Genomic DNA, 25,906 nt, shown 5'->3' on the forward strand with positions numbered 1-25,906 from the left:
TACAATTCAACACAATAACACAACAATTAGTCAGCCGGTGTTTGGAATTGGCCATTTTTAAAAGGGTTGTAAGTAGGGCTGTTGTAAACGAATATTTTAGTAATCGAGTAATCTATCGATTATTCTTACGATTAATCGAGTAATCGGATAAAAAAAATTATAAAATGAAATATTGGTAAATCTGGCATAATACCGGTGTTACTATCAGATATCAATATCAGTCCAATTTTTCATATTTGAGCATCCCTAACAGTTGCTTTTTTGTAGTTTAGAAAACTAACCTGTAACAATAATGACTCACTTTCTAAGTTAACCAGAAGAAAAGTTATAGAAAAATCTGAAATTATATTGAATTTAATAACAAATAGGCAGGCTCACAAATATGCTTATAAAAAATGTCTACAATCCAGCTTTTAGTTTATGTATTCATCTTCAGTGAGTTTAATAGATTAATTAAACTCACCTTGCCACCTAACCTGTCACGCTTTGGGTTTGAAAATACGGGAAATGCCGCCTGGAGTGGGAGGAGAGGGCGAATGAACGAACATGGGGTGGAGGGGAGGAAATAGACCAGCGGACTGACGAACCATTAGACCGGGGGACGAACACGGGGGGAAGCAATACGGGATATTTACGACACCTTCACTGGTCACACTCAGAAACTCATCTACCAGCCATGTACGATGCGCTCCGCCACCCGTTTCTTCAGACCGGGATATGAAATTTATTGTGCGGTTCGTCGGTAAAGCTACATTTACACGGTAAGCATCAGCTACTCAGCCGCCCGCCCTGTTCAGTCTATCCGCTCACCTCAGCGCTCTTCCCGCCGTTCGCTTTCAACCAGCAGCCCCGGAGGAGAAATGCTGCCGTACTCCAGGCATTCCCCCAGTCATTTTAAGGATGCTTATTGGTTCCCCAAAAACGATAAAAAGTCGGGCATTATCATCAATCAATAAAATCCCCACGGGCCAATCTTGAAGATTGGACTTTATGCCGCTGAGACTTAGCTTTTGTCAACAACTCGGAGGCGGAAGTGAGAGCTCCGCGCAACGCAAATGAAGTCCCGGCCGGAACACGGTGCGCTAACTAATAAAACATAAATTAACGAAGCTTCGAGGCAGGTAAATTTTCCTCGAGGAATTTTAGTAATCGAGGTACTCGAATCATTCGAGGAATCGTTTCAGCCCTAGTTGTAAGGGTTGCATGCTTCAGCATCAGAATTGATGCAATTCTGGATTTAGTGTTTTTAACTGAAGCAGTGAAACAGTGTAGTGTGATTATGTTTGCACAGTGTTAAAAGTGTAGGAAAATATATATAATGTTGGTTATTAGCCATTAAAAGTGTATGAAAATATATATAATGTTGGTTATTAGCCATTAAAAGTGTAGGAAAATATATATAATGTTGGTTATTAGCCATTAAAAGTGTAGGAAAATATATATAATGTTGGTTATTAGCCATAACGGCAGTTTCAACATGGATATCGATATCGGCTCAAACTTTCTAATCAGTGCATTTCTTATTCTTTGTGTGATCGGCTCTGTTCGGTAATCGGCAGATAAAACAGTTTTGTTTTGCATTAGCTGACGAAATGTTGCTTTTGTTGATCTCTTAACTTGTCAACAAAAATGTTGAACTTTGATGCAGTTTTTGAAGTTCAATAAAGTTTTATGATTGTTCTGGGAACCATTTTGGTTTGTAAATGGTGATTTTGTATTTCTATTGACTTAAAATGACTATTTAAGTCATTTAGTCATTTGTAAGAAAAATCTTATTGTACAATCTGAAAACTATAAAGAATATATTTGCTCTCTTTTGTAAATGCATATAACTGTATACATCTGATTTTACTGTAAGGATCTCACCAGGCCTATTTTGGTTTAATAGCCTCTTGCTAACAGCTGAGGATGCTCATGGTGAGGCTTTTCAGTGGCTGACGTTTCAGATTGGCGATGCTCTGAGCCTCTTAACAAAAGCCGCAGTTCACACACACAATCGCAGGACGCCACATTACCGTCTGTGATGATATTCAGGATCCGCCGTAGCATGCTCTGCCTTTTCAACCCGCCCACGGGAACAGTTGGATCACTGGGGAGTGCTGCTCAAGTGGCCTGCGCTTATGGAAAGTTATGCATCTAAAGCCGTTCTCTGGTTGTTTCTTTTGTTCGTGCAAGATTGGGTTCATTGCCTCTGTCATGGAGCTTTTTTGGTGGATACTTGTGAACAGCTTCTGACCTGTTACTGACCTAAAACAACTGCTTCCTTTTACACGCATGTCAAAACCTATCCTTCCTCAGAAGATGGATACTTTTTTTTTTTTTTATTTGCATTTGTTTCTCAAGAAGTGCCACATTTTAGGCTTCATTCTTGGAGAACTTTGATTACTTTTTAATGAAAACAAGAACATTGTGTTTGGGGGGAAAAAGTCCTGTAACCTCATTGATACAAGAATCTGCCATCAAACAGCTGGATACGGACAATAAATTAATGCGCATCAAAACCAATAGATCATCCATCTGCTGCAATATTCACGGAACTCCAGTCCAGAACTGCACAGCATTCTGGGAGATGTAGGCAGAGGAAAGACATTAGCTGCTCAACAAGATTGGTGGAATCGGCTAACTCACTCTGTGGTTACCTAGCAACTCACTGATTCTTTGGTTACCTAGCAACAACCTGAGTAACTTGCAGCAGTTTCAGGTTTGGCCATTGTTCCCGTAACTGCTTAAAAATAAAAAACATGGAGTAAAAATTGTGGATCAAACAGGAAAGGTTGCACCACCATCCTGGCAGTATTTCAGATATTTAAAACAAAAAAACTAATGAATAATTATTGATGTCGAATGATACGAAACATTTGTATCATAAGTTTTGTTTTTTTGTTTTTTCCCCAGCCACATCGTCCTGTCCTTCATCGTCTTGTCCTTCAAACCTGGTCAGCAGGTTTCATAGATTTGGGAGTGTTGGGAAACACTAGAGACTTTTTTTGTTGTTGTTTTTTTACTGTGGAAGAGATTTAGCGTTTTACATTTATAAAATTGGCTTTGATGAAAACTTTTCCCCCATTCAGCCTCTGCAGGTGGTTAAAAGCAGAAGTAGATGCTTAATTTAACTTATTTTATTGACTTATTTGAATATACACTTTGCACATCACTGGTTCAGCAAGTGAACTGATTTTAAATGTTTAACCTCAGCTTGAAATGCTGTTTACTCCCTTTGTCCTCCAGAGACTCATTTTTGACCCTTGCTAAAAACATAAAGGAAGAAAAGAATTTGATTTTCAAGCCAATTTCATTGGGACTGGAACATGTTTGGAGGTGACAACGATGATGATCTAACACTTTGGACCTTATTGTATTTTTCTTAACCTTTTCTACCTTTGTAGAAAAGACAAATATTATGCATTGGGGTGGGCATTTATGTTTATCATCTATTGTGAAAAATGTAAGAATTTTCATCTGTAGTCTCAATTAAAATCCAATTGACCATATTATCAGAAAAATCATTGATAAATATTGAAAAACATGATTAAATGCAGCTACTGGGTGCAGTTTATTGATCTAAATTGCACTTATGTAATGTCCTGAAGAAGCGTATTTCAAACAGGAATGGTTTTTAGCAGCAGCATTTGTTTGAGGTGCCGTTAATGCTGTTATGCAATCACATTTGCCAAAAAACACAGTAATTGTTTATCACCACATTACCACAAAATATTGTGATAAAATTATAAGTCCAGCTATTTTTCACCACTATTATGCAAAAATAAACTTGTAAAATTTGATTATGTGTTATTATTGTTTTCCATATTTAATAGATTGGCTACAACACAGCTGATATGCTGGCTGTATTTTATGATGTTGTTCCAGAAAACAGGCAGTGTGGCCCATCCCAAAGCAGACAATGGTTACATTTCAAAGTAACCTCAGTCATAAATATGTAAACATTTCTGCAGTTTGCAAAGTGAAGCTGCCATCAGTTTTACTTTTGTTTTAATACTTCAATGGGGGAGAAATAATGTTTCTTATATTCTCTCCATGTTTTTATTTAATTTCAGGTATAAAGATTATTTTTTGGTTTAGCGAGTCCAAATCCAGATTTTTTCATTTTTTGTTTTTGTTCTCCCTCTGATCTAGACCTGCCCTATTTTTTTATTTATTTTTTTTGCCACGGCGGATGCTCTGGTTCATTCTGCCATCTGATCTGTCCTCTCGAAATGCCACCGTGGCGCCCGTCTCCATAGCAACCCTTCTGCCTCTGACATCAGTACCAGCACTCCGCAGCCAACGAGGGAGGGCGAGAGAACAAGAGCCTTGACACCGAAATCCTGTTGTGTGATTCAGGAGGGGATGTAATTTGGGCGCTCGCAGCTGCCAGGACGAGTCGCCAGTTAAACGCACCAGCCAATCAGGCGGCCGGCTGCTCTGGTGCGGCCAAACCGCGTCGCTGCGCTCAGACGGATGGATTTTATAACACTGGAGTTTTTAACGCTAGCGGTTCTAGAGCTCAGCCAAAACAAATGCAAACTGCTCCGCTCGCGCGTCGTCAAGGGGAACAAACAGGATTTTTGGTGATGCAAAGTAAAAATTTGCACAAGTGGTCCGTCGACTTTGATCTTATCGCTTGTGGCCTGGTTTTCTTTGCCAGCGTGTCGTTGCAGAAGCTGCAGTTTCCTTAAAATCTGCTTGCGTGTTCTCTCCTGATGACTTCCTCATTCGAGTCAACTTTAAGCACAGACAAGAGTCGTGCAAATGATGTTGAAAATCTTCCTACTTCTGCTGTTTAACAGTTTTATTTAAAGGCTTTAAGTAAAATATAAAAACCTTTGCACATTCATACTCCTTGGACTCCATCCTTTCAACATGAGCAGGCCGTCTTAATTGTTGCAGCATTCAGCTTCTATGCACCACAGATCTGGAACAAACTTCCAGAAAACTGCAAAACAGCAGAAACACTGAGTTCCTTTAAATCTAGACTAAATGTCCATCTGTTTAGAGTTTCTTTTCATCCATAATAAGTGGAATATTGACCAATATAGTTGGTGTGTCTCGACGTAATGTTTGCTACTGGCTTCTCTGTTAACTGTATGATGTAAAGCACTTTGAACTGCCTTGTTGCTAAAATGTGCTATAGAAATAAACTGGATTTATTGATAAACATCAATTTGTTCAGAAAGTAGACAAATATAAATATTTTTAGTAGTTATATTTGACAGCCATTTTTCCAGTGTAACTCTGGTAAAATGGTTTATTCATTTGTTAATTTGTAAAAAAAAATTTTCATTGCTTTTGGATTTGACTAACTGTTCTTACAAATCTTTTCTGACTGACTCTGCTGAGCTTTTTGTTGTTGTTGAATAAATTAAATAAATTTTACTATAGTGATGGTTTTACCTGTTAGGATCTCCACTTTCAGTCTGATCAAGCTCACTTTTTTCTCAGAGACCGATTAACTTTGCGTTTTGAGCTGATATCCTACAGCTTTCTGTGTGGAATGAGTCAAACCGAAACCAGTTGAGATTGTTACAATAAGTCCAGGTTAAAGAGTTCACAGAAAAACTGAAACAAGTAAATGTAGGAGTGATTAAAACCATCCGTTTACCTTTTTTCGAGAAACGCTTCACCAATTCCCCCCACTTGTTCCTTCTCAATAATTGACGAACAGAAAACGTGGATTGATGTTTTCTAAATCCAGATGGCGTCGGGTTCAGCAAAGTTTATCCTGACAATCTACTTTAATTTTTGTTTCATGTAGTAATTTTGCAACTTTCATCTGAGAGTAGCAGAAAACTTTATGTATTCTGGACAAAGTAGATTAAAAAGCAGCATCACAAATAACCATTGCATTTCTAAAGTAAACGGTGTTATCTCTTTATACACATAAACACTGAGGATTTCCACAGACAAATATCACCATATCACCTCTTCTTCTGCTTTTTTTTTCTCGCTGAATGTGTTAAATAGGAGAGTTGTGCAGATATTCTGAAATTGCTAATGTGGTTAATGTTTATTACGGTCGTTTGGGTCTGTAAATACACACTCTGTCTGACCCTAAAGTAAAAGTGGACTTTGACCTGGAACAGAATAAACCGCATCACAACGCAGCGATAGCCGAGTCTGCACGGCGCGAGAAGGGAAAGTTTCTGCATCAGTCACTTCCTCAAAAGTTTCCTCACAGCTGGGTCTTTCTCACCACAATGATTTGGTGATTTCTTTTTTGTATCGGGGAAATTAAAGACGTACAGAGCGAGTCGTTTTGAAATGTAAGCTTTACGGTGCTAAAGCTTATGTTTTACTAAGGTTTAAAAAGAATGCAACAATCCTCTGCTGCATGCAAATGTAGCAGGAGGAAAAACCTCAAATATGACCATCATTTTTTATTTTGCTCATTATGCTGTGTGTTTGTAAAAATCTGGATTCCTGCTTAATATTGGCAGAGGAATTAAAGCACTTATCTGTCTATGAACGTTTACTACTACTCTATAAACGTCTAGATTGTACATTTGCTCACACTTGACGCCAGTCGGGATATTTTATCAGATTTTTCAGCCTCTGATCTGAACGTCAAGCCTGACTGTTCATATCGGCGAGCTTCTCCCCTTCCTCTTTAACATCATCCTGGTTACGGTCCTGTTGCATAACGCTGCTGCTGCTGCAGAGAAAAAGCCTTGTGTTCTTGTTTCCGTGGAAACGCCTCCCCCACCCGGCGCTCTTCTCTTACACACTGAGCATGCTCAGATGAAATTTGAAATTAACATGCAAAGGAAACAGGAACAGCATCCAGAGTATAATCTCTTTAAAATGTTTAAAATCCTTTTGTCTCTGTAAAGATCAAATGGGTGGAAATCTGCACAAAAATAAAAATAGCTGTTTGTATTTTAGCTGCTTTTAAAGGAGAACAGCGTCTCAAGCATTCATGTTTGCATCCAGAAATTTTAAAATGAGTATTAACTTTTATTTTCTAGATCTGTGTAAATAGGAGAAAAAAGAAACTGTGTTAATGGATTTAAAATGTCTTGGCTGACAATAAAAAACAATGGACAGACAGTGGATTTATTTGAATCTGTCAGACAGCTGAGCATTAAGCTGCCCATCATTTCATTTAAACCAGACCTCAGTTCTGTGAAGACGGTTCTGATAAGGAGCAGTGATCCAGAACCCCTTCGGTTTACTGGCGCCATCATAAAACACTCAACTCTTTGTACTTTCCACTTCCTCAAGAAGTTCCTTCTGGTTTACTGCTGAACAAACTGATAGTAAACTGCTCTCACTCGTAATGTGTGTTATGAAACTAAAACGTTTGTTGCCAAATTAATCAACAGGTTTCATTTCTTTATTTCATAAAATGCTAAGGGTTGAACTGGGGGTTTTTAGTCATTTCTCAGTGTGTGCATAGTAAAGATGTTTGGATTATAGTGGCATATCAGGAGTATCATACAAATTGACTTTATGCAGACTTTTTTTAAGTTGATCAATTAACAGTATTCAAGGTTCTTCAAAGAGTTAAAAATCTCCTGTAGTAGTTTGTGTTACCGTGGAAATGAAGGAGCTTCTGACTGCAGATTGTTTTATGAATGGCACATCAATCATACTGCTTTAAAAAAAATAATGCACTTCTGTCAGGACAACAGTCGCACAAAGAATTGTGATTTATCATCAAACTGCGCCCAGCAATGGCATTTAGTCTTATTTTCAAGTTTTATACATTTAATGAGAAAATATTCAAAAAATGATTAAAAAAATCCCAATAATGTAATCTGCTCAGGGGCATTTAAACATCATTAATTGGAATTTATTGTGGAAACAAATATAATTTTATCGCGATAAATGATAACTCAATAAATGCCCATATTTTGAACAACTGACTTATTAAAGCTTTGCAGCTCAATAAAGCACATCATAAAACATGCAGGTTGTTTATCTGCGTACAGAACAAATAACTGATTTCTAATGCATTTAATTTGATGACAGGAAAAAGTCCAGATTTTTCTGTATTTAATGCAGATTGCCAACTAGTGCTTATAATGTGTTCTCTAGTTAATTTTCTTGTAGTTTAAACATGCAGAGTAAAATTTTGGGGGGACAATACATTTGTAAGCTAATCATTTAGCTTTTCTCAGTCATATAAAAGAAAGAAACTCAAAGTATGCAACCAATCTCATTTAAAGTCTGCAGAAATAAATTGGCACCCGTCTTATGCAGATTGTGCTTGCATTGCGTTTTAAAAAAAACACTGGCTGCTAGTAAATGATGCCAGTCAGGCTCCAGGTTTGAGCTGCAGCCTGTTACACACCGCAGTATCTGCTGGAGTAGAACAGTAACATGGAAAACTATTTACTTTCCTCCCACGCAGCCATGCACACACACATTCCTCCGGAGCGAGTAGAAAGGAAGGTCACTCATATTTCCCCTCGCAGAAGGCTGGCACACTTGTGTTTACATTTTAGTCCTTACACCCCCGTCACTATAGCAACTCGTTTCTTATTTGGTCCCATTGTGTGGGTGTTCTCTTTTTTTCTTCTTTGCAGACATTAGCGTCGCTTGTAATGTGCTTGGCTTGGATGTAAACGGAGAGATTCTGGGATGTCGGGCGAAAACAGAAATATTGCAACACTTGTTCTGTCTGTTATCTTGAAGTGCAGCAGTGTTGCACAATTTCTCTTGGTTTACTGACTGCACCAAACGGCTGCGCCGCGTTGGAGTCTGGATTCAGAAGGCATTTACATTCAGAGGCAGTACCAGGAGGTCAGCAGTTTCAGCACTGAACATGTCGAAGGAGCATTTTCTGCTCGCATGATGCGAAAAAAAGAACTATAATTATATGAAACTTATCAGCTAATAGAAGGTGTGAAGATGCAAGTTAGTCTCAGGAAATTAAAACACAAAAAGTTACTTTGTTTCTGTAATCCGGTTTAAATGAACCCTGCATGGAGCCGGGGTCCAAACGTTTTGACATGAGGGCCAAAGACGCTGAGTTGGAAACACTTTGGGGCCACAAATGTTTGCATGTTTACATTACTAAAGTGATATTTTTGTCTTTTTATTTTATCTACTCATTAACCAAATAAAAAAATTCTAATTTTATTAAAATCAAAAGTAAGTCGACGTTTGTGCTTCTAGCTTCTCCAGAATTAACACAATAGGTACAAAAATAGATGTTAACGTTTTTGCTAAGATTTTTTAAAGAAGTTATTATTCTGGGACAGTTTATTGTAACAAGCCTATGAGCCGAGCTGCACTGACGCAATAAATCATTCAACACCCGAATGAAGTGCTTTAGATACAAACTACATGAAAATACTTCGGTTTACTGCTGCATTATATTAAAGGTACTTCTTTGTTTGCCTTAAATAATATTTAGTTACAGAATAACATTTGGAACTGAATTACTAATTTTTCAATGTTACTCTAACCCAGCTGTGCATTTTGACTTGAAGTACTGGGATTGTTGTACCTTGGCTTAAGTCAGGGATGTCCAAAGTGTGGCTCGGGGGCTGTGTGTGGCCCTTGAAATGACTTTGTTCGGCCCATAACTTCAAGACTCCAAAAATTTGGAAATTGATTTTCTTTTAATAATAAAATATTCTGAAGCCTTTGTTTAAGTTTCTGGCAAAGCAAATGTGTGAAAATTCAAAAGTAAATTGCTCTGAACAAGTTCAAGCCTGCAGGGATCAGATCAGTGAAATCTCCATTAGTTCCCGAATCAACACACGTAAAATAGTGACCTGCTGCTTTTAGCTTGACTTGAAGTCATTTAAAAATACAAGCTGTACCCGTTGGAAAATCCTGTTGCTGCTGCTGCAGAGTTTTGCAACAGAAGGCAAAAACCATGCAGAGTAAGCAGAAAATCAAAGATCTCCCAGAGGGTAATGCCTGAACTCAACAAGGCCTCTGTAAAGAACACACACACACACACACACACCTTTCCTTTCTTTTTGATATAATTCAAACTCCTCTAACTGTAACATTTAAAATCATTTTAAGCCATTTTATTTAGAGGGGAGGAAATTATGCTTTAAAAAAATCTAACAAATGAATTGCTGTACTTGCATTTTTTTCTTTAGGTCAATATTGTTAAGAACTAGTTATGAGCTCTTAACTAGCTTTTGTAAACTGCACATTGAAGCCTGACATTTCCTGTCCTATTTGGTTTTTAGTTTAAAAGCTTTCCAGCAGCAAACCACAGGAAGGAAGCGACGCTCGACTCGCAGCTCAGCGACTCACTGCTGCCTCTGCACAAAACTCACATTCCTCCTGCCACGAATCAGTCCAGAATATTTCATTACCCAATTTAGACGTCATTATTGATATAGGAGATATTCTCTATGTAGGTCATCATGAAAACTGGAAAATCTAAATTTTTGTTTACACTACAAAAGTACAAACATACAGAAATTAAAAAAGAAAAAAGTAATGAATATATTGTTAAACAGTCCTTAAAGTTTTGTCTTTTTAGGTCTTGTTATATATAGCAGCTATAGCTGCTACTGGTGCATATTAAAAAAAAAAAAGACCTGAAACAGGGGTGTTCAACCTGCGGCCCTTGGATTAATTGTTGCAGTTCAACAATGGCACAAATATTGCCGTCCGGATGAGATTTTCCGTGGAAAGTTTATATTTTGAAAATGTTGAGTTCAGCACAAAGACCTTTAGACCCTTAGCATTTATTTTATTTTATTTTTTATTTCAAAATCCAGGAAGTTTTTACTCAAAAACAAACTTTGGCACATCCGACCATTACATTTGGCTAATTACAGCGAAAGTTGTTGTAGAAGAAAATGTTTACTTTTGTTCCTTGGAATAAACTAAAAACATTTTATAGACTTAAAAAGCTGAAAATAAACGCAAAAAGGTAAATGACTGTGAATATTTAGGCAAATGTAAAATATGTTTATTGTTCTGGTAAAAGAGAGAATTAAAATAAATTGGGGAGAAAAGAACATTTTGGCCCCTGAATACTTTCAGTTTAGAAATATTTGCCCCCCTTTGCAAAAAGTTAAAATTGACTTAAAATTAACATTCAGCCTGGTGGAGCAAATAAAGCCTGGCGTCCCACCAGGCTGATGATGTAGATGAGTTTAATGGGTCATTGAGGGAGGAATAAAGATGCTGAACTTGATGGATGAAATGTTTTTTCTTTCATTTGATTTTTTTAAATCTAACCTTTGGCTTTTCTCTCTTTTTTCCATCCAGCTCCGCTTATGACCGGGACAACAAGCTCCGCGTGGCCATCAAAAAGATCAGCCCGTTTGAGCACCAGACCTACTGCCAGCGCACCCTGAGGGAAATCAAAATCCTGCTGCGCTTCAAGCACGAGAACATCATCGGCATCAACGACATCATCCGGGCGCCGTCCATCGAGCAGATGAAGGACGTGTATCCTGGCGCCTGCTGTCAACTTTACCATGCTAATCTCACCTTTTGAAGATGTTTATTATGTTTGTCTCAGGAAACGTCGAGAGTGGCAAGGCTCCGGCGGCTTTTTGTTTGAGCAGGGATGTTCATTTGTGTTTTTATTACATAATGGCCACCTGTCGCCATGTATTTGCCTCAGATGCTCTTCACTGTTTCCCAACAGCAGCAGTAAAACCGAGTCCACTTTGCAGACATTGTGTGATCCTGCATCAATGAGGAATCACACAAAACTTACAAAGAATGGTCTGTAATTGGCATCAAGTCAGAAAATGGATCCAGAAAACCACATTGTATGATTTACATTTGTTTTAATACTTAAATGAAATAAGTATTTAATGCAATAGAAAAGCAGAACCTAATATTTGGTACAGGAACTCGTGTTTAAAGATGTAGTTCTTCCACACTGCAGCAGGGATTTAGCCAATAACTCCACTCAGATCTATTCCAGATGTTTCAGGTTTTATTCAGATTTTCAGCTTGCTTCAGTGATTTTCTATTAGGTTCATGTCTGGCGAGTCCGAAGAGCTTCTGGACGGAGAACTCCTTTACAAACCCACAGATAATGCTGCCAAAACATCCACTTTCAGAAGGTTTTTGTTCCTCAGTCTCCATTTCATAATAATTACATTCATTTAGCGTAAAACCGTCCACAGCAGGACGGTTCCTTCAACCTTCGTCAAATTTACAGCTACAAACTGCTTTCAGTTTTTAAAATATGACTTCAATGCATAAAATGACATTAAGTTTGAGATTTTATCCAAATTAATGTCTGAAGCATTTTCAAAAATTTAAGTTTGAAAAGTAAAAAATTTGCTAGAAAAATTGTAGACATTTTGAGATTAATCTAAGAACTTTTGTAAACTAAAACTTTAATTTCTGAGTTTGAAAAGTTGAACATTTGCTTGGAAAAAAAAAATGAAATTTTGAGATTAATCTCAGGAACTTTCTAGGAGAAAACTTTGAAATTTGAAAAGTCAAATGTTTGACATACTGAAATTTTCTGAGTTTGAGATTAAAAAAAGTTTTTTGTTTGTTTCTTGCACATTTTCATCTTTGGGAGCTCAGGATTTTTTTGTTCCTAAAAATTTCATAAATTCTCTTCAAAATTTCAGGGTTTTTTGGTGGAAATTTGCTGCCTTTGTTTTTTCCCTGTAGAAAAGCATTTTAGTTTCCACAAACCCTGACGGGCTTAAAGTCTTTAACCTGGGTCGGTGCAGATACATCGTCCAGGATCTCATGGAGACAGACCTCTACAAGCTCCTGAAGACCCAACACCTGAGCAACGACCACATCTGCTACTTCCTCTACCAGATCCTACGAGGGCTCAAGTACATCCACTCTGCCAACGTGCTGCACCGCGACCTGAAGCCCTCCAACCTCCTCCTCAACACCACCTGCGATCTCAAGGTTGGTCTCTGACGTTTTAAGCACCAGACAAACCGGAAAGACGCCCTGACTTCTTCTTTCTCTCTGACGTAACTTGCCGGTAATTGCTCAGTAAGCGGCTTACGAGCTTCTCCTGGCTTCCTAAACCCGTTTCCGTAAACCGTCACTGACCTGTGTGTGTTTTACGTGTCACTGTTTCAACACACACCTGGATTACATCAAAAACTTCATCATGCCTGTTTCAGAAGCTTCTTAATGATCCACACGTTTCAATCCAGTGCATTTACACTAGGGCAGAATTATTGATTAATCATCATTAATCAATAATTGAAATAATAGTCAACTAATTTAGTTATCGATTAATCCTTAACTACAATACACAGACTCAAAAATAACGGCTAATTGTTGAAAGAACACACTAACCCAGTAATTGAGTCAAAACTGTATTAAAAAAATTACATTTAGCTTTAGGATAGAAAAAAACAACTTTTAGTTTCTCCTGGTTCAAATTTGATGAAGAAAAGCTCCAATACATAGCTCTCATGTGACGTTGCACTTCTGTGAACTTCATAACTGGCAGCCATCTTGGTAGGCCGTTGCTATGGAGTTGCTGTGACGACAAACAAGCCACAAGCCTAGAACTAGCTCTCACCTCAGTCCTATCTAACTTGTAATCAATATGACATCATTACAACTACTTGGCTTTTCCACCCAACTCTGTGAAACTAAGATGAATATCAGTGACATTTATTGCAGTACTTACTGCCGAGCTTTAAATCTGGGATGCCTGGCAAGAAATGTTGCACTTTTATGCAGTATTTTAATGTTTTGAGACGCATCGGTGCGTAATCTTCTGACTCCATCTAGATACAAGATGGAATAAAGTTGAACTAGAAAAACATTTGTAGATGAAATGATAAAATCCAGTGAACTAAAACAAGACGTGAAACTTGAACACATCCAAATATAATTTAGTTTTATTTAAAGTTGTTTCTGCTGGTTTTCATGCGTCCTGTCGTCTTCCTGCCAGATCTGTGACTTCGGCCTGGCTCGCGTGGCGGATCCCGACCACGACCACACCGGCTTCCTAACAGAGTACGTCGCCACGCGCTGGTACAGAGCTCCAGAGATCATGCTCAACTCCAAGGTGAGCCGCCGGATTTCTTCTTCTACGCTCAAAATACCGCATGGTTCATTCTCCCTCCAGGTTAGGAAGCATGCAGGATGAGCTGCTTATTTTAGCCGGGGATTTTTCATAATAATAATAGTAATGTGGCTGTTTCGTCACCCTGTTGTGTTCACTGTTTGTTTTGCAACGCTGCTGTAGAGAAATGGAGAAGTAAACTTCAGTTTCATCAAAACCAAATGCACAGTTACTTTTGAGCGACCACAGAGTGAGGGGTCATAGAGAAATTCACCTTTTCAGTTTTAAAACCTTTAAAAAAGGAGAAGAAGCTGAATTTTATTCCATACATTTTTAATAACGATGTTCCTACGACTGCTGGAGTTTTAGGTTTGGAAAGTGCTTGATTTTTGTGTCAAGTCCTTGAAAGTGCTTGATATTCCTACTGCACAGTTTTGTGTTGAAGTGTAATCAAATGTTTGCCTAAAACTCTAAATTTGGAAAACATTATTTAGAGTAGAAACCAGATATTTTTATACTCCTGGTAACAAAGACACTTTTTTGCTGTATGAATTAAACCAGACTAAACTTTTCTTGTTCTACGTCGGATAGAATCTCCAGAATAACTTTTATTTGCTAAAAGACGGAAAACTTCTGATATTTTTGTTTGACTTTCTAAGCATTTATTTTAAGCAGGAGAGTCATTTACCTACAGTTTGTTTGGATTGTTTCAACATAATTAATATCTATTATTTCTAACCTATTATCTGTTTAATTGACATAAATATTGGCTTATATTTTATACTTTAAAAAAGTTATTGAAATTGTGGGATTTTGTTTCGTGTTTTGTTCTCTGACCAGTCGGGTATATGAGCTGTGAGAGACATTTTTACATTTTATTTACCTTTACTGTTGAATGTAGAATACTATAAGACATTTTAACTACTGTAATTAAATGTTTAGGTATTCTTTAACGCTAAATTTGGGTTCTGGAAGAAAATGTAAAACTTGCATTAAAAATGCTTGAAAATTGTTGTTTTGACTTTTGGAATTAGTTTTTTTTTTCACTTTGCTGTTATTAATCTGTACATTAATGTAACATAAATGTATTGTTGAATCACTGCATAGGTGTTTACAAAGCTGAGTGTTACTCCATATGTTTTTAGTAAACGGAGTGTAAATATTTTGATCTTGACTGTGTCGTTTTCAGGGCTACACCAAGTCCATAGACATCTGGTCAGTGGGCTGCATCCTGGCTGAGATGCTGTCAAACAGGCCAATCTTCCCTGGGAAGCACTACCTGGATCAGCTCAACCACATCCTGGGTGAATATGCTTCCTATGTCCAGCCTCAAAACCGGATCGCTGCATTTTTCCATCTCTTTTGTGATGGTTTAACAGTTTTCAAACCAAAACAAAGACTGGTTGTTGGCTTGATTGTGCATCTTCACCTCCAGAGGTTATAAAGCTGTTATAATGTGTTAGGATTGTCTTTTTATTACCTTTTACTATCTTTTTATTGTATTTATATTGACACTTTTAGTTGTATTTAGTTACTTTATTATTGTTGGAGCCTGGCAATGAAATGTTGCTCAGTAAGTAAATTTCAAATGACAGTCTGAATCGATTACTGAAATATTTGCCAACTACTCCAGTAATCGAATAATCGCTAAGGGTACAGACTCTAAAACATGTAATTTGCTAAAGTAACAACACACTCAGAGCAGTAATTAAGAAAAATATATACAAAAAATATATACATTTTCGATGAAAACATATTCTTTGTAAATATTTTCTATCCTGAACTTGTGGGATAGTTGAGCTTCACTGCAAAAATACAAAATCTTACCAAATATTTTTCTGTCTAGCTTCCAGAACAAATATCTTAGTTTTGTCTCATTTCAAGTGTACTACCTTACAAGCAACTTTTCAGCAAGAAATGTGAGCTTAAGTCAATAATTCCTTAGTATTCATAAAAAAGTACTTTGAAAATGTTTTTACAGGTGAAATAATCTGCCAGTGGAACAAGGACTTTTTGTATTGATATTAAATAATTATTGACTTAAAACGAGCTCCTATATTTTGCTGAAAAGTTATTTGTAATTTATTTACTGTATTTTGATGCTAAGCTGTTCCGTGAGTTATAAACTATTAAGTATTTTAAAGATTAACACATGAGTTTCTCTAGATCTTTAATCCAGGAAATGTTCCTCAGGCGACAGAAGGCTGATTTTGTAACTGCCTTTATGTTGCTCTGAAGGTTCAGGTCCATCGCAACACCCAGATTTCAGACCTGATCACTAATTTCTAGCTGGAAAAGGAAGTGATGGTGTTCTCGTTCTGTTGCAAATGAAGAATGTTTCAGCTGAATTAATCCAATAGTTGAATATTTCTGGAAAGCTCCAACGTTCAGGGTTTCACACTCTGTCACCAGGAGCAGCTGGTCGGACAATGCTGCCCTTATCCAGTCAGACTCTGAGTCTCTCTGTGTTAGACCAAATACTGCCTCAGCCATCTGCCTTTTCTCCTCTTAGAAAGCTGAAGAGTTTGAGTCGGACATCTTTAAAACGAACATTTGCTTTCAGGGATCCTGGGCTCCCCCAGCCAGGAAGACCTCAACTGCATCATCAACCTCAAGGCCAGGAACTACCTGCTGTCGCTGCCGGTGCGCTGCAAAGTGCCGTGGAACCGCCTGTTCCCCAACGCCGACAATAAAGGTCAGAGGGCACGCCGCTTTATCCACAAGTTTTTAACAGAAAAACCAGGCACTGGAAAACTAGAGCTGCACCGAACCGACGTTTATATCTTTATCCGTCCAGATATTGAGAAAAAAAACTGACAAAAGGGCAGATCTATTCAGTCTAATTCTATGCTTTATTATTTATTCATTTGAAAGAAGATTTGTTGCTCATCTGGTCACAGTAAATTGTCTCAGAAGTTACCACGATAAACGTTCTGAAAACGGCTCTTTTGAGACCATTTTCCAGTAATATGATGGTATTGACATAATAATACACTTTCTCAAAGATTAGTAAAGTTTAAATTATAATGAACATTTAGCACTGGAAGACATTTTAAATATAAACAAAACAACAAATAAAATGAATTATGAAGTTTCTGTAAACAAAACTGTCCTTCAAAATAAGGTTTAGTTGAGACCAAAACAACAGACTGAAGACTTTTATCACCCACAGAGAAAAAAAATAAATAAATCTTGGCAATAAAAATTTAGTTTAGTTTTTTAACTAAACGTAGAGAAAGAGACGCTGAAGGAGCTTCAGTTTTTTAACTAAATTTAGTTTAAATTTAGTTAAACTAAATTTAGTTTAGCTTTTAACTAAGCTAAATTTTAGTTTAGTTAAAAACTAAATTTAGTTAAAAAACTAAATTTAGTTTAGCTTTTAACTAAACTAAATTTTAGTTTAGTTAAACTAAAATTTAGTTTAGTTAAAAACTAAAATTTAGTTAAAAACTAAATTTTTAAATTTTGAATTTAATTTAACTAAATTTTTAACTAAAAAATTTAGTTAATTTTCTTAGTTAAAAAAATTTTAAAAAATTTTTTAAGTTAAATTAATTTGACTAAAAAATTAGTTAAATGTACTATCATTTTATTATATTAAAAATATAGTAAATTTAACTCTTTTTAAATTTACTATGCAATTTTATTATTGTAATAAAATCGCATTAAAATGAGATTTTATAAAATCACATTATTTTATTAAAATGCAATTTTATTAAATCGCATTATTTATTAAATGCGATTTAATAAATCAATTGCATTAATTGATTTATTGCTTATATCAACAGGCCTGTTTGGTGCAGTTTGATAGTCATCCTATTGTTTTTGTCAGTTTCATTATTTTGAATTATATTTTTTTATATATTATTTATTTATATATATATATATTTATTATAATGCACCGACTGAACAAATTAAGGTTCTTTTACATGTCTGACCAAACTTGTGAAGCTGTTTTGTGCACTGATGCAGCGTTATTAAATAGATTTGTAATTCACTACATTTATGTCTGTTTCAAAGAAGAAATGTTTTAAGTTGATTCAGTTTTTTTCTGTATCAGCTGAAAGGAAACCTCTGGTTTTGATGTTAAAATAACAAATTGAAACATCTTTTTTTTAACAAAAACTCTATAAAAATTGCATCCTCACCAGTTCAGAGCTTCAGATTATTTTTTTCTCTGAAGCTCTTCCTGCCAGATGTAGAAAGTAACTCGTCAGCAGGAAAATCCAGTTTTCTTATCAGCTTCCTGCAAACAAAATCTGTGTTTATCTGCTGAGGGACATAAACGATTACTTTGAGGATGTGATGGCGCCCTCTAGTGTTCGCCTGCACCAACTGGTCGTGTTAAATGCTGATTTTGTGCTGCAGCTCTGGACCTCCTGGACAGAATGCTGACGTTTAACCCTCACAAGAGGATCGAGGTGGAGGAGGCCCTGGCCCACCCTTACCTGGAGCAATATTACGACCCGTCGGACGAGGTGAGGCGCCCTCGCCCTGCCGCTTTCGTTTCTATGGTTACCGCCTGTGGGTTTTGACGCTGCCCCCTCTGTTGTCCCGCACAGCCCATCGCCGAGGCTCCGTTCAAGTTCGACATGGAGCTGGACGACCTGCCCAAAGAGACGCTGAAGGAGCTCATCTTCGAAGAAACGGCTCAGTTCCAGCCCGGCTTCAGGTCCTAACGGCTCTCAGGTACCGCAGACCCGGTTTGTTCCCTCCAAAAGGAGCTCTGGAGGAAGTTCTGTTCAGTTTGAGGCTCAAAATAAAGGACAACTGGCTAAAATAGCAACACACTCTGTGTACATTATGCATTTACGACAAAATAAAACAAAACAAAACCCTTCTGTCTGTAAATGTGGTTTAGTTGAGCTTCACCTGGTTCAAATTATGTTAAAACAATTGATATACTGGCAGATGCTCACACATCAGATATGCTGATCATTTATTACTAATCAAATGTATTGATTGAGAATTTGGTTTTTAAGTCTTGATTCAAAGGAACTCGGTGTTTCAGCAGTTCCTCAGTTTTCTGGAAGTTTGTTTCAGATTTGTGGAGCATGGAAACTTTCTGAAGTAGGATTCTGTTCAATTTGAAAATAGGACTGAAACGATTACTCGGTTATTGAAATAATCATCAAATAATTTAGTAATTGATTAATCATTAACCGGAGTAAACGGGCTCTGAATAAATTCTCTAAAACAGCAGCACACTCGGAGCTGAAATCAAGCCAAAACTGTGCAGGAACCATAAACATCATGCATCATTTTTAGAGTCACCTGATTCACATTCTGTCTCTAAAAAACTCTTATAAAGCAACTTTTTATTAATCGGTTCAAATAAAAATTCTACATATTTTTATGTAACCATTTAAGCTCATTTATTTTATTTGTAAAGTGTCTGAGAACAATGTGAGGGTTAAAAAACAACATAATTCTAGTTACATGTTTTATAAAATTAAAAATGCATTAGAATACTGCCATTAAGTAATTATTGTTCTTAAACACCATTCCTTTAGAGAACATTTGATGCATCTGCAGCAAAAACAATACAAAATAAATACTTTATATATTTCTGCTTCACTTAACATCAGTGGAGTGTAGGTCTGATCTGCTGAGTATTTTTCAGTTAACTAATCAATAATTGGACAGCAACAGGTGATTAATAGGTGAAGCTGAAACTTCTTGACGTTTTTTATAAAACATGTTTACAAAGAAGGTTTTTTTTATCTAAATCAAAATGAACATGTACGTTTTTGTACAAATTTGGCTCAGAGTTTCTTGTTCTTTCAGTAAATCTACTTTTCAAGTCTGCACACTCCAGTTAATCGATTACTAAGTTAATTGATTATTTCAATAATCGATTAATCATGATTAATTTGATTAATCGTTTCAGCTCTAGTCAGAACTTCCCTCCAGATCTCCGTCTCTCTGCTGCTTGTTGTGATATTTTTGTTTTTTCAGCCTCGTTTCACAGCGAAGCATCGAAAAACGAAATGTTTTCGTTTCGTCCTGCAGGAGATTCTGCGGACAGGCTTCTGCGTCGCCACTGCTCCTCCCCGCCTCCACTCTGTTGCTGTGATTTTTTTGTTTTGGGGTTTTGGTTTGCTTTGTTTTGTTTTTTTTAACTCTCTCCTGTTCACACCGCCTGGATTCCTCCGGTTTCTCTTTTCAGTTTCCTTTTTCTTTTGTCAAGTCCACTTTGCTCAGGAACGGCGTCAGGAATCAATCAGTCATTCTCCGTCTCTCCTTTCTTCCTCTCTCTCTCGGCGGAGAGGCGAGGTAAGGGGACCGGAGGGGTGGGAGTCACATCACAGCTCATAGTTTGGGGGGTGAATTTTGTTTTTTGAAGCCAAGATAAACAACTTTTTTTGTGTTTATATGTGTGTCTCAAAAGGCATTTGAGTTGAAACCTTTTTTCTAATGATACTTTTTGTTTTGGTGCAGCTGCTTTGCACAAAAAAATCATCTATCATTAAAACAAAACGAGTTTTCATACCTTTTATCACACTGTTGCAACAGGATGCAGTGATTTTTGTCTTTTCTTTCTCTCTCATTTAGAAAAATTCGACTTAACTCGCCTGATTTATGCAATTCTGACAGAATGAGCCAGACTTTAACTGGCCACAAGCCATCACTTGGTGTTGACGAGGATGTATATTTTATCAAACCTTGTATTTTAATCTCAAACATACTCACACAGAAGGCCCCGGATATGAGGACCGCATATAACTAAATATAAATATATATATGAAGCCTGAAGAGTCTTAAGATGTTTTATTGTTTAGGGTGAAGTGAATTAATGAGTTTCTAAAGGAAAAAAGTCCCTTTTTTTTTATTTCTTATTGGCATTAAAACGTGTAGATATGTACGGTTTATTGGAAGTTTCTGCCTTAGCCACGAGGAAATAAAGGAAAAGTTGATTTCACACAAGTTTGTATGATATTTTCATATTTTCCAGGAGGTGGGACACGTAGAGTCCTCCACCTTTCCCCTCTTCTGTTTTCCTATTATGATTATTATTATTCTTTTGTTGTCCTCTTCGGTGTTTGTGGATCTCTCTCGCCTTGTTAGAAGAAAACTGTGCCCTTTTGCATGACTGTTATAAAAAGCTCCGTATACAAAGACAGCGACGTTAAAAGTGCCACACAAGCCGGCCCGGTTCGCCGCCTCCTCCTCCTCATTTCGTGGTTAAAATCGTTTCCAAACACTCGGTGCTTTCCGCCCCCTGTTTTTATTTCCGCTTACCCGCCCTCCGTCTGACGAGCAGATTTTAATCTCTGCATGCTCAGTAATGATAAATCTGTGTTTAAAATGTTAGACAATATTTAAAGCACAGCATGACGACATATTACTCCTACGTCACGTTTAAATCACACATTTTAGTTCTAGAAACAGTTGGACCAGCACACAACTGCATTAACTGAGGAAAAAAACATGCATCACTGCAGCAGAAGTCAAGAATATCTTTACCGTTTGTGTTTGATCAGATTGAAGACTGTTAAATTAAATACTTTTATTTCACATATTATATTTTGATGAGGGGGAAAAAAGGGTTACTACTGCGCCTCTTCAGTTTATCTAGAATCTTCAGGGCGTCTATGGAAATATTTAACAAAACAGCTGAGATTTTAGTCATTAAAGTACCTCCAAATTGCACAGATGGATTTAAAACTTGGATAATGCAGCAAAATGTTAGATATTTGGATAAAATCCCAGTAGAGGAAGAAAAAAATATGGATAATTTGCTACTTCCCAGCTTAAAGTCAGCAGCTTTTTGGAGGATTTTTCTCTTCATTATGAACACAAATTGTATTTGACTTTGGTAGAGAAAACAAGAAAAGCCAAGCTGCTGTATTTTTGTTTAAAGTTGGGAGGATTTGCGTTTCCAGCGTAAATAAACGCGGGATTCTTCACACAGCTTACAGTCGAGTATATCTTTATTTTTGTGGATGACTTATCTTTACAAGAATACGTTAACGCGCCGCTCAGACGCACTCAAGCCATAGCTGGTCAGCCGCACATCTGACCACACCCGGTTGTGATGTCATCGCGTCCGGACGCGCCAACATCACAGCAGCCATGTTTTAAATTAAACCACTGCAGATTGACCCCAAAGGGGGGCCGGACTAAAGGAAATTATGGAAACCTGTTTATGCCACCATAACAGCATAATTAGTCAAAATTTGGATATGATTGTTATTACAGTGGCACAAATGGGCTTCCATAATGCTATATTAGTAAAATCTCCACTTTTTTACTTCATTATCTGTTTAAAACTTGGATAAAAATGACTGATGGGTTTAATAAAAAAAACAAAACAATGCATCACGGATCAAAAACTTCACCAGCTGAATCATAAATTTGGATTTAATTGCTATTACAGTGGCACAGATGGGCTTCCGTAATAGCATATTATGAAAAATATAATTTCTTTACATCATCAGTTTAAAACTGATGTAAAAATGCCTGATTAAGTTTAAAAAAAACAAGAAAATGCACCACAGATAAAAAAATCTAAACATATGCATTATAATTGGCCACAATTTGGATTTAATAGTGGCACAAATGGATTTCCATAATATGCCATATTAGAGCTTGATTTCTTTAATTCATTTAGCTTAAAGCTTATGTAAAAATTCCTGTTTCAATAAAAAAAATATTAAAATACATATTAATACAAATACATATTAAAAATCTAACTGTCATAAATTAGTCAAAACTTTGAATTCAATTATTACAGTGGCACAAATGGGCTTCCGTAATACCATATTAAGAAAAACTCCACATCATTATCAGTTTAAAACTTATAGTTATGGTCTGAGATGGTTGAAAAAATCCCTGATTGGATTTAATAAAACAAAAAATGCAGCTCAGATCAAAAACCTAACTAACAATTTTATCTTTAAAATAATTTTATCTCAAATTTAAGCTTAAAGTTGATGCTATGAATCACCTCGTCACTCCCATTTTAAATGCATGTCTACATTTCAACTCCAGCAGAGATTTAACCCATCTGTCGACACGGAACGATGACCAAAACGTTGCTTTGCTTTTTGTTTTTTGCACTTTGCAGATTTAATCCCAGCGCTCGTCTCGCTCACTGCACACACTCGTCCGTCTCCGTTATGATGAAATGCACTTGCTTCTCCGGTGGTTGGGATGGGACTTGTAATCCGAGGTGCCTGCCAGGACTTGACATGCCTGTAGATAGTTTTCTTTCTTTCTTTGAGAAGCGGGGCGGGGAGTGGGGATGGGAACTTTTAAAGGGCACTGGAAACCTTTTAGTGGGATTAGTTGTATAAAAAGAGGACAAATTAAAAATGATAAATAAAAAATAATTAAAAAAAAAAAGCTTCAGCTGAGTTCTTTGTGCAACCTTGTCTGTTTGTGCCTTTTTTGATAGTCTCGATATCCAAGATTTTGATGTGCAGCTTTTGTTCAGTCGGGAATCCGTTGTAATCGCAGTATACGCTCTTAAAGATGAACACAATCAGCTCTGTGGGTGGGGGGTGAGAACAGGATGGGGGGGACCTTATCCTTCATTTCTGTAAATTTTAAGAGATTTGTTGCAACAGCTGTGTGATCTGTGACTGTAATAAAAGACAAAAAGCAAACATTTCAATATATTTTTGCGTTACCCTTTATTTTCCTTTTTAATTTTTTATTTTTTTTGATGTTTTTGTGCAGATATTTTTATTGTAAAATTAATGTTTCTATCAGACACTAATCTTGTTTGAGTTGTCTCCAGTGGAACTTCTTCACTCTGTATGTTTTGATCAGTATAAATCTTTAATTGTGTAGTTTTAAAAAAGGAAAACTAAATAAAGAAAAAAAGAGAACCATTGGTTGTATTTTAAAGGTTTGTTTGAGCTGCCATTAAATCGTTTGGAGTTGATTGGTGGGTTTTATTTCGCTGTCGTGTGAAGGATTTGACTTGAACGAAGCATTTGCTATTATTACAGACTGACTGCTACTTTGGGGGGAAAAAAAAAATTTTGGGGGGGGCGGGTGGGGATGTCTTTTGCAACTCTGCCATGACATTTCAATAGACGTTCATTAAAAATAATATACCTTCAGTAGTGTGTCTAAGTCTTCATTCATTGTAAGTTGGCTAGGAAATATTTTTGCTGAGTTTTGCTGTGTGAAGGAGTGACCCGCATGCGCAGAAGAACTTTGACGTCACACCAGCGCGCTGTTTACGGAAGTAATAATGGTTGCCGCCGTCTAGGGATAGATTTTGCTATAAGACGACGAAGGAAACGTGTGACTGGTTTGCGACCCCAAAGCGACCGTCATTCGCAAATGAAAAACGTTGACGTCATAGCAAGACGATGGAAGCTAGCAAAAAGCACAACTATTAGCAACGGTATTTGGGGACCACTGACTGTAAATAAGTCTGTCTGTGGAGGGATTGTGATGCAATGCGCTTTACTGATGCAGACTTCATGAGTTCATTAATATTTTTAGTCACTGTTTACGTCCGTTTTTACCGCTTCTGACTTCTTCAGGTGCAGAATTATGATGCATAATTATGACGTCAATTACATAAAAGTAGGAATGCCATGACCATTCCTGGCATGATCATGGCATTTGCTTTATTTTTATTAGCTTCACCTTGTTATGATTTTATGATGACACTGTTGGCACCCATTGCTCAACAACTTTGAAATCGATCCATAGACTGCGGCCCTTACTTCCGTAAACAATGCGCTACTTTGTGACGTCAACATTCTTCTTCTGCGCATGCGGCTCACTTTGGGGACGTAAACTGTTCACACAGAAGTTTTATTGCGGTCGCATTTAATTAGCGTGATTGCTTGAACTTTATCAACATGTTTCGTGTTTTGGAATTAATCAAAACACGATGCTATAATGTGACTTAAGCATTTCCATTGCAAATTCACAGCTCTGCATCAGTCCAAACATTCGGTGTTACTCCCAGTTAGCGCTGATTGATTGGGAACAGCTGTATACTTTGACTAAACGGGTTTGTAGGACATTTTGACTGAAAAAATTACCTTCAGCTACTCACAGCGCCGAGAAAGGACTAAAACGACATTTTTAAGAAATAAAATACGAGATGTTTCACTTTTAAGCGGACATGGCAGAAAGTCAGAAGTCCCATCTGGTCTGGCAATGCAAATGGCGTTAAATTGTGGAAAAATTCAAGAATTTAGAAGACTGCTGCTGGAACCATCAAGGAAGACGCTGCTAACCTCCGAGACCTACTGCCAAGAAAAAAAAATGAGTGAAGGTAAAATTTTAACTGATGTTCAAAACTTACACAATTGAAGTATGAAAATGTTAGGTTAAACACGAATTCATCCAGGTTTTTTTTACTTTAATTTATTTGTAAAAGGAACAACAAAAAATCCAAAGCCTTTTACTAAAATTAAAGGTTGGCCACGCCTATTATGTTGTTCAAAAAGACAAAGATTGAAATAAAAAATTCAGGAAAAGATGAAAAATTTAGGATATGGTTTGCCTTTATTAAAAAACAATCTGGCAAACCAGACCTTTTCTCTGGTTTTTAATCTTAAATTATTTAAATATGACCTCTTTGCTTATTTCATAAGAATTCATGTTTATTTTAGTAGGTAAAAATAAAGAATTTCTACAATTATAATTTGAAAGAAAAATAAAAAAATGTTTTGACATTTTAATCCCCAAGCCAAAAAGTTGACACTGCTGGTTTAATTTGATTCAATTTATAGTTTTAACTTACTTCCATATGCACAGTTATTTCTATTTTATTTTTGTCTATTTTACATTTGGTCATATTTAAATTGCTTACAATATTACAATCATACACAGATTGCGTATGAATATAAATTAGGCTAATTTTGTTAAATATCCCCTTTAAAATCATGGTTCTGTGCGTTTAAAATACGTTCCGACTTAACTTAGTTATTTATTACCATTTTAAACGGACATTTTTACGTACATAAATCGGTTTTGGAAAATGAA

At 36.7% G+C, this 25,906-nt stretch overlaps 1 protein-coding gene across 1 annotated transcript in view; it reads left to right on the forward strand.

The window, feature by feature from the left end:
* mapk1 (mitogen-activated protein kinase 1) overlaps positions 1-24,015 on the forward strand; it is a 34,598-nt gene extending 10,583 nt beyond the window's left edge. Inside the window, exons 2-9 of the mRNA XM_014989940.2 lie at positions 11,191-11,373; positions 12,630-12,819; positions 13,829-13,945; positions 15,132-15,246; positions 16,506-16,637; positions 18,311-18,420; positions 18,505-18,631; positions 19,955-24,015. Coding sequence (XP_014845426.1) covers positions 11,191-11,373; positions 12,630-12,819; positions 13,829-13,945; positions 15,132-15,246; positions 16,506-16,637; positions 18,311-18,420; positions 18,505-18,621 — 964 coding nt within the window. The 3' untranslated portion in view covers positions 18,622-18,631; positions 19,955-24,015. The remainder of the gene's footprint in view (positions 1-11,190; positions 11,374-12,629; positions 12,820-13,828; positions 13,946-15,131; positions 15,247-16,505; positions 16,638-18,310; positions 18,421-18,504; positions 18,632-19,954) is intronic.
* The last annotated feature ends 1,891 nt before the right edge of the window (positions 24,016-25,906 follow it).

This window comes from Poecilia mexicana, unplaced genomic scaffold, assembly GCF_051168715.1.
Source record: "Poecilia mexicana isolate PSO_F unplaced genomic scaffold, ASM5116871v1 scaffold_9, whole genome shotgun sequence".
In the NCBI taxonomy this organism is placed as follows: Eukaryota; Metazoa; Chordata; class Actinopteri; order Cyprinodontiformes; family Poeciliidae; genus Poecilia; species Poecilia mexicana.